Raw genomic sequence first — 15,132 nt, forward strand, 5'->3', positions numbered from 1 at the left:
TTTTTGTCTTGTCATTTTTCTTATCTTACTGTGTTTGGGGTCTCCTTTTCACAGGCTGCAGGTTCGTATTTCCCATTGTTTTTGGTATCTGTCCCCAGTGGCTAAGGTTGGTTCAGTGGGTTGTGTAGGTTTCCTGGTGGAGGGGACTAGTGCCTGTGTTCTGGTGGATGAGGTTGGATCTTGTCTTTCTGGTGGGCAGGTCCACGTCTGGTGGTGTGTTTTGGGGTGTCTGTGGCCTTATTATGATTTTAGGCAGCCTCTCTGCTAATGGATGGGGCTGTGTTCCTGTCTTGCTAGTTGTTTGGCATAGGGTGTCCAGCACTGTAGCTTGCTGGTCGTTGAATGAAGCTGGGTCTTGATGTTGAGATGGAGATCTCTGGGAGATTTTCACCGTTTGGTATTACATGGAGCTGGAAGGTCTCTTGTGGACCAGTGTTCTGAAGTTGGCTCTCCCACCTCAGAGGCACAGCCCTGATGCCTGGCTGCAGCACCAAGAGCCTTTCATCCACATGGTTCAGAATAAAAGGGAGAAAAAAATAGAAAGAAAGAAAGAAAGAAAGAGGATAAAATAAAATAAAATAAAACTATTATAATAAAAAATAAGAAAAATAATTAAGAATAAATTTATTAAGAAAAAATTTTTTTTTAATTTTTAAAAATAGATTTATTAATTGTTTTTTTTCACACACACACACTGTATTTTATTTTTACAAGAGATAAATAGACTGACACCAAGCATTGTACATGGATGACCACAACAAAAGCAACAATGATTGCAATTACCAAACATGAAACACACTCATACTATGTCATAATATTGACATTCAGTCCAGTAATCCTCCACTGTAACAGCTCCTTTAATTTGCAGTGAAAATTGATTTGTATATTTTTTGCCTGAGACCTTGTGGGATTTTTTTTTTTTTAAATTCAGACAGAAAGTCACAAAAATTATACTCATCCTCATCAGTTCACTCAGTCCCATGTAATTCATTTTTTTTTTTCATCTTGATATTTTGTTAGCACTTTTATGAGTTCATCAGTTTTTCATTAGAGTTCTGAAAATGCTTATTCATTCAGTTCAGCAGTACAGTCAGTTACCAGAAACCTGTACTTGTCAGAGTCTTTTCCATGAATTTCTTGAAGATGAAACCCTTTTATAGGAACATATTTGCAAAATCATCAGAGTACACCCAGAACTGTCTGTAAATGACAAAAGACTTAAAAATGACCATGGTTAAAGATTTGATGAAAGTTCATAATAATGCAGTTGACAAGAAAATTAGTTATTTCTGAGATATACATTTTAAAGTAATAACTAGGATTATTACTTATAACATTATACCAGAACATATAAGATTTTTAGAAATTTCATGTAATGTCTGAAACATTTATATTAACATATTTCCAAACATATTTCCATACAAATACAAATATAAGATTTTTAGAAATTTCATGTAATGTCTGAAACATTTATATTAACATATTTCCATACATATTTCCATACGAATACAAATATAAGATTTTTAGAAATTTCATGTAATGTCTGAAACATTTATATTAACATATTTCCATACAAATAACCCAATGAAAGTTTAGTATTAGTTGTTTTGTTTGTTTTTTTATACTGCAGGTTCTTATTAGGCATCAGTTTTATACACATCAGTGTATACATGTCAATCCCAATCGCCCAATTCAGCACACCACCATCCACACCCCACCGCAGTTTTCCCCCCTTGGTGTCCATATGTCCATTCTCTACATCTGTGTCTCAACTTCTGCCCTGCAAACTGGCTCATCTGTACCATTTTTCTAGGTTCCACATACATGCATTAATATACGATATTTGTTTTTCTCTTTCTGACTTACTTCACTCTGTATGACACTCTCTAGATCCATCCACGTCTCAACAAATGACTCAATTTCGTTCCTTTTTATGGCTGAGTAATATTCCATTGTATATATGTACCACCACTTCTTTATCCATTCGTCTGTTGATGGGCATTTAGGTTGCTTCCATGACCTGGCTATTGTAAATAGTGCTGCAATGAACATTCGGGTGCATGTGTCTTTTTGAATTATGGTTTTCTCTGGGTATATGCCCAGTAGTGGGATTGCTGGGTCATATGGTAATTCTATTTTTAGTTTTTTAAGGAACCTCCATATTGTTCTCCATAGTGGCTGTATCAATTTACATTCCCACCAACAGTGCAAGAGGGTTCCCTTTTCTCCACACCCTTTCCAGCATTTGTTGTTTGTAGATTTTCTGATGATGCCCATTCTAACAGGAGTGAGGTGATACCTCATTGTAGTTTTGATTTGCATTTCTCTAATAATTAGTGATGTTGAGCATCTTTTCATGTGCTTCGTGGCCGTCTGTATGTCTTCTTTGGAGAAATGTCTATTTAGGTCTTCTGCCCATTTTTGGATTGGGGTGTTTGTTTCTTTGATATTGAGCTGAATGAGCTGTTTATATATTTTGGAGATTAATCCTTTGTCTGTTGATTCATTTGCAAATATTTTCTCCCATTCTGAGGGTTGTCTTTTCGTCTTGTTTATGGTTTCCTTTGCTGTGCAAAAGCTTTGAAGTTTCATTAGGTCCCACTTGTTTATTTTTGTTTTTATTTCCATACTCTAGGAGGTGGATCAAAAAAGATCTTGCTGTGATTTATGTCAAAGAGTGTTCTTCCTATGTTTTCCTCTAAGAGTTTTATAGTGTCCAGTCTTATATTTAGGTCTCTAATCCATCTTGAGTTTATTTTTGTGTATGGTGTTAGGGAGTATTCTAATTTCATTCTTTTACATGTAGCTGTCCAGTTTTCCCAGCACCACTTATTGAAGAGACTGTCTTTTCTCCATTGTATATCTTTGCCTCCTTTGTCATAGATTAGTTGACCATAGGTGCGTGGGTTAATCTCTGGGTTTTCTATCTTGTTCCATTGATCTATGTTTCTGTTTTTGTGCCAGTACCATATTGTCTTGATTACTGTAGCTTTGTAGTATAGTCTGAAGTCAGGGAATCTGATTCCTCCAGCTCCATTTTTTTGCCTCAAGACTGCTTTGGCTATTCGGGGTCTTTTGTGTCTCCATACAAATTTTAAGATGATTTGTTCTAGCTCCGTAAAAAATGCCATTGGTAATTTGATAGGGATTGCATTGAATCTGTAGATTGCTTTGGGTAGTATACTCATTTTCACAATGTTGATTCTTCCAATCCAAGAACATGGTATATTTCTCCATCTGTTGGTATCATCTTTAATTTCTTTCATCAGTGTCTTATAGTTTTCTGCATACAGGTCTTTTGTTTCCCTAGGTAGGTTTATTCCTAGGTATTTTATTCTTTTTGTTGTTTTTATAATAAAAAATAAGAAAAAAATTAAGAAAAAATTTATTAAGAAAAAAAATTTTAATTTTTAAAAATAAAAAATATGAAAAAACGTATTAAAATTTTTTTTTAATTTCTAAAAATAGGAAATAAGTAAAAAATTATTAAGAAAACATTTATTAGGAAAAAAAATTTTTAAGTAAAAAAAGAAAAAAAAAGCAACAACAAAAAAACGGACGGACCTAAGCCTAGGACTAATGGTGAAAGCAAAGCTATACAGACAAAATCTCACCCAGAAGCATACACATATACACTCACAAAAAAAGGAAAAGGGGAAAAATTCATATATCCTGCTCCCAACGTCCACCTCCTGAATTTGGGATGATTCGTTGTCTATTCAGGTATTCAACAGATGCAGGCACATCAAGTTGTTTGTGGAGCTTTAATCCGCTGCTTCTGAGGCTGCTGGGAGGGATTTCCCTTTCTCTTCTTTGTTCCTACAGCTCCCGGGGTTCAGCTTTGGATTTGGACCCGCCTCTGCGTGTAGGTCGCCTGAGGGCGTCTCTTCCCCGCCCAGACAGAACGGGGTTAAAGGAGCAGCTGCTTCGGGGGCTCTGGCTCACTCAGGACGGTGGGATGGATGGGTACGGATGTGGTGTGAGCCTGCAGCGGCAGAGGCCGGCGTGACGTTGCAGCAGCCTGAGGTGCGCCGTGCGTTCTCCCGGGGAAGTTGTCCCCGGATCACAGGAGCCTGGCAGTGGCGGGCTGCACCGGCTCCCAGGAGAGGTGGTGTGGAGAGTGACCTGTGCTTGCACACAGGCTTCCTGGTGGCGGCAGCAGCAGCCCTAGCGTCTCCTGCCTGCCTCTGGGGTCTGCGCTGCTAGCCGCGGCTCGTGCTCTTCTCTGGAGTTCGTTTAGGTGGCGCTCTGAATCCCCTCTCCTTGCGCACCGCGAAACAAAGAGGCAAGAAAAAGTCTCTTGCCTCTTCGGCAGCTGCAGACTTTTTCCCGGACTCCCTCCCGGCTAGCACCGAAGCTAGAGCCTCAGCTCCCAGGCCCTGCCTGTCCCGGCGGCTGAGCAGACAAGCCTCTCGGGCTGCTGAGTGCTGCTCGGCGCCGAGCCTCCATGCGGGAATCTCTTCGTTTTTCACTCTGCGCCCCTGTTGCTGTGGGATCCACGCTGATAGCCGCGGCTCGCGCCCATCTCTGGAGCTCGTTTAGGCGGCTCTCTGAATCCCCTCTCCTTGCGCGCCGTGAAACAAAGAGGCAAGAAAAAGTCTCTTGCCTCTTCGGCAGCTGCAGAGTTTTTCCTGGACTCCCTCCCGGCTAGCACTGAAGCCCGAGCCTCAGCTCCCAGCCCCGTCCGCCCCGGTGGCTGAGCAGACAAGCCTCTCAGGCTGGTGAGTGCTACTCGGCACTGATCTTCTGTGCAGGAATCTCTCCGCTTTGCCCTCCGCACCCCTGTGGCTGCGCTCTCTTCCGTGGCTCTGAAGCTTCCCCCCTCTGCCACCCGCAGTCTCTCCCCGCGAAGGGGCTTCCTAGTGTGTGGAAACCTTTCCTCCTTCACAGCTCCCTCCCACTGGTGCAGGTCCCGTCCCTATTCTTTTGTCTCTGTTATTTCTTTTTTCTTTTGCCCTACCCAAGTACGTGGGGACTTTCTTGCCTTTTGGGAGGTCTGACGTCTTCTGCCAGCATTCAGTGGGTGTTCTGTAAGAGCAGTTCCATGTGTAGATGTATTTCTACTGTATCTGTGGGAAGGAAGGTGATCTCCGCGTCTTACTCTTCCGCCATCTTGCCTCGTCTCAGGACCGCAATGTCTTGATGCTTGGAGTGGAGCTTTTTATGTGACTCATTCCCCCAACTAATGAACTGCTCAGGTGAGGTGCCAACCCAGGCCCTGTCCTCTGCACCTAAGGGTGTGGTGCCTTTTAAAGGAGATACTGCACTAGGTATTAGGACCTGTGCTGTATCTCTGTCCACGTCTTTTGTTTCTCCTCCTTTCCTGCCTTTCTGTGGACTTCGTTGGACATTCCATCACTCAGGAGTATTCCCTTAGGCTGGTGGCAGTGGCTCGTGATGACTTGAAACAGTAAGAGCTCTGGTGGAGAGCAGTGATTAAGCTCACAGTCTATAGGAGATGGGGGGCTTCCTCTGTACTCCCTGCCTCCCCCTGACACTGGTCTTTGGGGATTGACTCTGCTTCACTTTTTTGGTTCTGATTTGAGAATACCAAAGTTGAGGCCAAGGTGTGAAACAGTCTAATGAGGCAGGGAAAAGATATTCCAGAAGTAGGGAAATGATCACTAGGAGGAAAAAGACATGGGCTCAGTTCCTCAACACTTGGGCCTTTAGCCATCAAATGTTCTCTAGCTTTCCATCCCTTTGAAGGGAGGTAAAAAACAGATGCTGAGAAGTGAATCCATTCATCATCAGGAGTACCATGCCTGTAAAAACCTTCCTCAACCTGAAACATTTCCAAAAAGGGAAATTTTACAGACTCGCTAGGGAACATAATAGAATCTGGAACTGGGAAAGCAAGTGAAAAGAAGCAAAGGTCACTGCCTTCAGGAGAGAAATATTGGAGAAAGGAGACATCCCAAAAGAGTGTTTTTCATATGGAAGAGGACGTGCGGAGAGCTCAGGTCATACATCTCCAGAATGAGGTCACTTCAGGTGATTTGCTGGGAACCAAGAAGACCTTATATGATCTGGGAATATCTTTAATGAAAGCATCACTGGCAATGATTTTACACAGAGGAAGTGTTGGTTAATATTTCTCATCTGGAGCCCAGCTGGAACAGGATGGGGTGCAGGAAGGAGTCCAGGGATATCTAGAAGGGCCTCTTTCCTGGATGAGAAAACAGCATCACCATTTTGCAAATAGGAAGTGAAACATAAAGAAGGCAGGGACCACACCAGATTTAAGTTATACAATCAGAATACCAGAGCCCATATCAACACTATACCCACTAGCCCCTGACCCCAGAGGCCATGGGAAGGAAAAAAGTAAAAGACATAGAGATAAGGCCTAGCTTAGACTGGACTGCCATGTCTAGGGTGGCTCACCTTGGCTTTCTCTGTTGGGACACTGAGGCCAGCCTTTTTGTTCTTACCTAAAACAATGCATATTTATAATAAACACCAGGGTAGCCAAGGGGTGGAATGAAGACTCTAAGGGGTCCCCTTTGCACAGTGTGCAGAGGACACAATATGACAAGAGTGTCTAGAGCTGTGCCCTGTGGGGACCCTGGGGCTTTGGTCTGTCCCCAAGGTGTTATAAGCAGGATATTTTTTAATACCTTAACAATTTTCTTACATGTTAATTACATGTTGATTTAAACAGTGCAAGAAACAAAACAAAAAAAAGTGATAATGACCTAGAATTCCACCTGTTAACTATTGAGAATATTTTCACATCTACTCTCCATGACTTAAAAATATACTCTAACTCACATACACACACACAGAGGCACATATAATTTCTTCAAAAATTGAGTTTCACAGTACGTGTTCTTTTTTTTTTTAACATCTTCATTGGAGTATAATTGCTTTACAATGGTGTGTTAGTTTCTGTTTTATAACAAAGCAAATCAGCTATACATATACATATATCCCCATATCTCCTCCCTCTTGCATCTCTCTCCCACCCTCCCTATCCCACCCTTCTAGGCGGTCACAAAGCACCAAGCTGATCTCCCTGTACTATGCAGATACTTCCCACTAGCTATCTATTTTATATTTGATACTGTATATATGACCATGCCACTCTCTCACTTCGTCTCAGTTTATTCTTCCCACTCCCAGTGTCCTCAAGTCCATTTTATACGTCTGCCTCTTTTTTCCTGTCCTGCCCCTAGGTTCTTCAGAACCTTTTTTTTTTTAAGGTTCCAAATATATGTGTTAGCATACGGTATTTGTTTTCCTCTTTCTGACTTACTTCACTCTGTATGACAGACTCTAGGTCCATCCATCTCACTACAAATAACTCAATTTTGTTCCTTTTTATGGCTGAGTAATAGTCCATTGTATATATGTGCCACATCTTCTTTATCCATTCATCTGTCAATGGACACTTAGGTTGCTTCCATGTCCTGGCTATTGTAAATAGAGCTGCAAGGAACATTGTGGTACATAACTCTTTTTGAATTATGGTTTTCTCAGGGTATATTCCCATTAGCGGGATTGCTAGGCAGTATGGTAGTTCTAAGTTTAGTTTTGTAAGGAACTTCCATACTGTTCTCCATAGTGGATGTATCAATTTACATTCCCACCAACAGTGCAAGAGGGTTCCATTTTCTCCACACCCTCTCCAGCATTTACTGTTTGTAGATTTTTTGATGATAGCCACTCTGAGTGGTGTGAGATGATATGTCATTGTAGTTTTGATTTGCATTTCTTTAATGATTAATGATGTTGAGCATTCTTTCATGTGTTTGTTGGCACTCTGTATATCTTCTTTGGAGAAATGTCTATTTAGGTCTTCTGCCCATTTTTTGATGGGGTTGTTGTTTTTTTTGATGTTGAGTTGCATGAGCTGCTTGTAAAATTTGGAGGTTAATCCTTTGTCAGTTGCTTCATTTGCGAAGATTTTCTCCCATTTTGAAGGTTATCTTTTTGTCTTATTTATGTTTTCCTTTGCTGTGCAATATCTTTTAAGTTTCATTAGGTCCCATTTGTTTATTTCCATTTCTCTAGGTGGTGGGTCAAAAAGGATCGTGCTGTGATTTATGTCATAGAGTGTCTGCCTATGTTTTCCTCTAAGAGTTTTACAGTGTCTGGTCTTAAATTTAGGTCTTTAATCCAATTTGGCTTTATTTTTGCATATGGTGTTAGGGAGTGTTCTAATTTCATTCTTTTACACGTAGCTGTCCAGTTTTCCCAGCACCACTTATTGAAGAGGCTGTCTTTTCTCCACTGTATATTCTTGCCTCCTTTATCAAAAATAAGGTGACCACATGTGCGTGGGTTTATCTCTGGGCTTTCTATCCTGTTCCAGTGATCTATATTTCTGTTTTTGTGCCAGTACCATACTGTCTTGATTACTGTAGCTTTGTAGTATAGTCTGAAGTCCAGGAGCCTGATTCCTCCAGCTCTGTTTTTCTTTCTCAAGATTGCTTTGGCTATTCGGGGTCTTTTGCGCTTCCATACAAATTGTGAAATTTTTTGTTCTAGTTCTGTGAAAAATGCCAGTGGTAGTTTGATAGGGATTGCATTGAATCTGTAGATTGCTTTGGGTAGTAGAGTCATTTTCACAATGTTGATTCTTCCAATGCAAGAACATGGTATATCTCTCCATCTATTTGTATCATCTTTAATTTCTTTCATCAGAGTCTTATAATTTTCTGCATACAGGTCTTTTGTCTCCTTAGGTAGGTTTATTCCTAGGTATTTTATTCTTTTTGTTGCAATGGTAAATGGGAGTGTTTCCTTAATTTCACTTTCAGATTTTTCATCATTAGTGTATAGGAATGCAAGAGTTTTCTGTGCATTAATTTTGTATCCTGCTATTTTACCAAATTCATTGATTAGCTTTAGTAGTTTTCTGGTAGCATCTTTAGGATTCTCTATGTATAGTATCATGTCATCTGCAAACAGTGACAGCTTTACTTTTTCGTTTCTGATTTGGATTCCTTTTATTTCTCTTTCTTCTCTGATTGCTGTGGCTAAAACTTCCAAAACTATGTTGAATAATCGTGGTGAGGGTGGGCAACCTTGTCTTGTTCCTGATCTTGGTGGAAATGGTTTCAGTTTTTCCCCATTGAGGACGATGTTGGCTATGGGTTTTGTCATATATGGCCTTTATTATGTTGAGGAAAGTTCCCTCTATGCCTACTTTCTGGAGGGTTTTTATCATAAATGGGTGTTGAATTTTGTCAAAAGCTTTCTCTGCATCTATTGAGATGATCATATGGTTTTTCTCCTTCAATTTGTTAATATGGTGTATCACATTGATTGATTTGCGTATATTGAAGAATCCTTGCATTCCTGGGATAAACCCCACTTGATCATGGTGTATGATCCTTTTAATGGTGCTGTTGGATTCTGTTTGCTAGTATTTTGTTGAGGATTTTTACATCTATGTTCATCAGTGATATTGGCCTGTGGTTTTCTTTCTTTGTGACATCTTTGTCTGGTTTTGGTATCAGGGTGATGGTGGCCTCGTAGAATGAGTTTGGGAGTGTTCCACCCTCTGCTATATTTTGGAAGAATTTGAGAAGGATAGGTGTTAGGTCTCCTCTAAATGTTTTATAGATTTTGCCTGTGAAGCCATCTGGTCCTGAGCTTTTGTTTGTTGGAAGAGTTTTTATCACAGTCTCCATTTCAGTGCTTCTGATTGGTCTGTTTATATTTTCTATTTGTTCCTGGTTCAGTCTTGGAAGGTTATACCTTTCTAAGAATTTGTTCATTTCTTCCAGGATGTCCATTTTATTGGCATATAGTTGCTTGTAGAAATCTCTCATGCTCCTTTGTGTTTCTGCAGTGTCAGTTGTTACTTCGTTTTCATTTCTAATTGTATTGATTTGATTCTTCTCCCTTTTTTTCTTGATGAATCTGTCTGTCTGTTTTCTATATAGTAGTTTGTATTTGCTAATCCCAAACTCCCAGTTTATCACTCCTTCCCCCTATCCCCTTTGATAACCATAAGTTTGTTTTCTATGTCCATGAGTCTGTTTCTGTTTTATACATAAGTTCTTTTGCATCATGCACATCATTTTTAGTGCTTGCTTAGTATTCCATCCCAGGGATGTATCACAACCTTCAAGTGGGTAGTATATTAGACTAATAATTATAATCAGAGCAACACATTTTTGAGTCTCCTGGGCAGAGCCAGAACAGGGCTCTCTGTTAGACATCCATCTTTCATCTCCCAAATTTTCAGAAAGAAATAGGGGTCTATACAAAGGAGGACTGGGAAAAACAGTGGTCCCATGCCAAGTAAACACTGAATCCTGTTTAAGAATTCCTTATTTCTGATGGTTCCCTTAAGCTTCAGTGAAATTAATGGCTTCCTGGAATAGATAATTTCTAAGTGAGATAACACATTTAAAGTGATCTGTGAGATATAAAATTGCTATATAATCATAATAATAATGATAATGGTAACAACACAATAATAATAGCATTTTTATTATAAATTAAGTTCTAGACTATGGGTCTACAGTGGGAACCTATAGAAGATTTAGAATTACACAAAGCAATAGCTTGTTTCACTTCAGCTGTTTGTGCTACTGAAAGATTGGGACAAAATAAATGCTTAATAAATTAAATCATACATTCACACTTAACTTGGAAATGGCTCTATTTTCCTTTCTGATTGGTGTTCAATTTTCTCTGCTCTTAAAACTTTAGTTTTAAGTTCTCCCGAGATACTAAGGTTTGGCAAACACTTAAACCTTCCAGGGGAACCTCCTAAAGGATTGGTCTAAGTGCTGGGCATCCTGTTTGCCACCTTCCCCCTCTCGCCATCCACCCTCACCCTCCCAACTGACCCCATCCTCGGAGTCTGGCTTGTATGGACTGCCTTCTACAGTTGCCAGTTCCTCAGGCTTCTGGGTGGGCTTGGCCAATGGGGGCCCCAACAGGAGATCAGAGGGAGCGGGGGGGAGAGGGGTCCAGGGTATTCATTTCTCTGGCTTCCTCCCTGCAAAGTCACCTCTCAGGAAGGCATCCTCCACACAACTCTCTCCTTCCAGGAGCCCATAACTTCTCCTTTCCTCATCCCATTTGGTCTGGTGGTAATAACAGCTCCACTGCCTTAGCCTACACCTTGTAAATAGTACCTTTGTAAAGAAACCCTATTCTAATTGTTGTAATTTGTGTGTGCCTTCTCTTTCCTGTTGGGTCCCTGTCTGATAAAGTCTGGAGGGTTCAGGAATCATTTGACAGTAGATTGCATCCTTCTTTAATTTGGTGGCTAGAATCCAGTGGAGGCTTTGCTATTTCTTTCAAGGGCTCTGTGAATTAAAGATAAGGACACACAAAAGAGGAAGGGCATCAAGGATCTGGGTGCTAGACAGAAATGGCAAAGCCATCAGTGGTAGAAGATCATAGTGGTTAGGCGTGTAAGCTTTGGTGCCATACTGCCTGCATTCAGATAAAGCACTGTGCTTACTGTGGTAACCAGCCTCGATGATGGCCTCCAGTGATCCTGCCTCCTGCATTCTGGCCCTGTGCAATCCTTCCCTTTGAGAGTGGGAGCATGTGACTTCTTCTAACTAACAGAATATGCCATTTTTGTGATTATGTTGCATTAGATTGTAACTTCTTTGCTAGCAGACCCTCTCCCAGGTGGGCTTTGATGATGCAAGCTGCCATGCTGTGAGTCATCATAAAAAGAAGCCCATGAGACAAGGAAATGAGGTGGTATTTGGCCAACAGTCAGCAGGGAACTGAGGCTTTCACCCCAACAGTACTCAAGGATCTGCCACCTCCAAAAACCCTGTGAGTTTGGAATCAAATCCTTCCCCAGTCAAGTCTCCAGATGAAACCCCAGCCCTGGCTGATACCTTGATTGCAGCCTCATAAGACACCTTGAGCCAGATCACTCAGGTAAGCTGTGCCTGGTTCCTGACACAAGAATAATAAATAATATCAGATAATAAATGAGGTAATAAATGAGCTTTGTTTTGAGCCACTGACTTTGTGGTAATTTGTTAGGCAACAAAAGATAATGATATACTTACTAACTGTGTGACTGCAAGGAAGTTACTAAACCAATTTATGTCTTAGTTTCCTCATCTTTAAAACTGGAATTAGGATAATAATTATACACTTCTGCTTTGTAGGGCTGGGGTAAGAATGAAATGGGTGAGCTGTAACATGCCTAAAGCAGCACCTGTCATAGAAGTGGCTGATCACATAAATGCTGGCTAATATTTTTAGAGCAGACCATGTAGTCCCTTCAGGGATATGCCACCTTCCTTGATAATAAGATTCAGTTGACCCTGAGCCCCAACTTTCCTCCCTCATTTGTCTCTTTGCTAAGTCTGGCTTTTAATAACAGATTTTCACAGAGCAGAAAGCTTTTGCAACTTTGCAGAGCCCTAGAGCATGAAAACATTGCCCTGAACTTTTTCTGAGACTCAGTCACCTGCTCTGTCATCCTCTCTATGCATTCTTCCCTGCTGTGATTTCTGAATTCCTTAGAAAATCAGCTGGAGACACAGTTTGGCTGACTTGTGGAGCTCTGGATCAGAGCACAAATCTGGATGTTTGTTTGGTGGCATTTATTATAATGCATCCCTCTAGGGGCCAGCAGAGCATCAGAGACCCGTGGCATTTGGACAACAGAGAGGAGGGTCTTCAGCCCTGCATCTCCCAAAATAAAGTGTTCAGCTCCTTAAGTGCCATTTCACTGTTCTGCCCAGACCTTGGATCCTTCTCTCTTCCTGCGTCTGATAGACTTACGATTTCAAGGATCTTTTCCTGTCGGTCCTCTTTCCCCATACCTTCTCTCCATACACTCCAAACTTTCAGATCCATCTTCTTACCAGAGTGAGGCCTAGGCCTCCAAGCTCCTTCCCTTCTCCTTGTACCCACCCATGCTCCTTTTTCTTCATAGAATTTTACCTTTCCATCCAGTAAGCCCTCTCTGATCCAGATTCATTTTTACCTCCTGTTCCTACCTACCTAGATTTGGTGGACATGGGTTTTCCCCATTGTTCCAAAAGCCACCCCCCCCAAATAAACACACATAAACCTATGCACATATGTGGGATATACTGCCACACATGCTGTGGGAGAGCAAACAGACCAAAAGAGGAAAAATGACTCTTCAAATTAGCCTCCAGCTAGTGGTCGTCACCCCAGGAGTAAAATCCAGGTGTCCCGACCCAGAGTAGACACTGTAAGACAACAGATCTGACCTGTCAGCTGGGTCTAGTCAGCTGTGCGATAGTTTTGGTTATTTTTGACCCCATGGGGTAGGGGCAGAGCTGGATGTGGGCAACACTCAGGAAATATGGGCTGACTCAGAGGGCAGGGAAATTAAGTAGTTGGAGCACATTTGGAAAAACAGCCCACACTTTTGGGTGGAGCCTTTCTGGGAGGTGCATTTCATGCATTTCACAATAGCTGTTTACCTTTTAGTGTGCTGCCAGCTCTCAGGGACTCCACCGCATGTGTTCTGTTTCAGTGCCAGGGAAAATGATTCTCTTCATTGCCAATTGTGGTTTTTTAACATGTGAGTAAGCAGCTCCCCTGCATCTTTTAAATCTCCCTTCACTGAGTGCTGGGCTGCAACACAGAGGAGAGAAAGGGGGAAACAGAGAGGGGATTTGTCCACAGGGATAATTTATTATTAGCAGCAGCACTGCTTTCTCCCTTTTACCCCCCTTTTTTGTGGGGTGGTGGGTAGACACTACAGTCCTGTGTGTGGGTGGGCAGATGAGTGAGTGGATAGATAGAAGGAAGAGGGAGTTTCCTTCTTGGGATTCTCATAATCGGTCTGTGGTTTACATCCCATTCATCTGGAGGGCACCGGGATTAATCAGAAACAGCTCGAGCTGAAACTGCCTCTACCGTCACAAACATGCTGAACTCCGTCAGGGTCTCTTATCTCCTTCCCACCAATCAACTCCTGCTCTATTTTAAACAAAACTCCCTCCAAGTGTCCTTAATCTCAGGTAACCACCACATACAATGCTCATTATTTAAACTAAAAGCAGTACGTACATAGAGTAACAAAACAAAACAAAACAGTACAGAGAAGTGTACAATAAAATCCCAGCTGTTCCCCCCAAAAGAAACTTTCAGAGATTGGACATTTACAGAAAAATGTCAGCTCCTAAACCAGGAAAGATTATATACTTTTTATTTATATAAAAGTAATTTCTCTCTATCCACAACTCTGGCCCTTGCTGATTTTACTTTCTACACATTAGAGCTCTTTCAAATTAGCATGTGATCACTCTAGTTCATTCTTTATAATGGCTGTATTGTATTCCATCATATGGTTGCATCTAATTTATTCAATCAGTTTTCTGTTTATAGTTGTTGTGGTGATTTGCAGTTTTTCGCGTGGCAGCTTCAGTGGCAGAAGTCTCCTGACTGGAATGCGGACCCTGGCAGTCATTGGCATGTTGGTCCTGCTTAAGGAGTCTGCCAGCCAGGCGCTGAGCCCACGGACTCTCAGAGATGTTCCCTCCTGCAGCGAGGCCCCACCACAGGAGGGACAAGGCCCAGGCACTGCATGCTAAAGAGGTGCAGAAAAAGGTAATTGGGCTCCAACACACAAGACCTCCAGAGGGAGCAGGGAGAACATTCTCTGGGAGCCTGAGCCATGGGCTCTGGTCCTACCTCTACAGAAGAGTAAGAAACACAAGGGGCATGGACCAGCAATTCATTGTGCTCTGACTCTGAGCCAGCCACTTTGCACAGGCCGTGGCCCCTCCTCCTCATCACAGGGGGAGGTATCATCAGCCCCTATGGGTGTGGGGACTGAAGCACTGGTGCTAAGTCGCCTGCCATGGGTCAACACTATTTTTGTCCTAGTGGCACATGCCAGGGATCGCTTCTCTGTTAATTCCAAGTTTGAAATTCTCTTCTTCCCAACCTCACTTTGCTCTCCTTTTAGCCACTCTTTTCTTTTTTTCTGCCCTCTCTTTTCTGGATAAACTAAATGAGGCCAAGAAGTTTTTATTGAGCACCTGCTCTTTGCAGAACACTTCTTTTTCTCCTTATCCTGTAGCTTCCCAAATGGGAGGCACGGTTGTCTAAGAGATTCCATGGTCTCAAATCATGCCCATTGGGCCGCAGACTCAAGAAGTCTGTCTTCTTGATGCTCAACATCACTAATTATCAAAGAAATGA

The 15,132-nt window shown here is 41.8% G+C and overlaps 1 protein-coding gene across 1 annotated transcript in view; it reads right to left on the reverse strand.

Moving 5' to 3' along the window:
* Positions 1–8,936: 8,936 nt before the first annotated feature.
* ERCC6L2 (ERCC excision repair 6 like 2) overlaps positions 8,937–15,132 on the reverse strand; it is a gene marked incomplete at its 3' end in the record, with an annotated part of 192,154 nt that continues 185,958 nt past the window's right edge. Inside the window, exon 20 of the mRNA XM_082401105.1 lies at positions 8,937–13,557. Coding sequence (XP_082257231.1) covers positions 13,425–13,557 — 133 coding nt within the window. The remainder of the gene's footprint in view (positions 13,558–15,132) is intronic.

The sequence above is a fragment of the Balaenoptera borealis genome, assembly GCF_965194805.1.
Source record: "Balaenoptera borealis genome assembly, chromosome: 8".
Classification (NCBI taxonomy): Eukaryota; Metazoa; Chordata; class Mammalia; order Artiodactyla; family Balaenopteridae; genus Balaenoptera; species Balaenoptera borealis.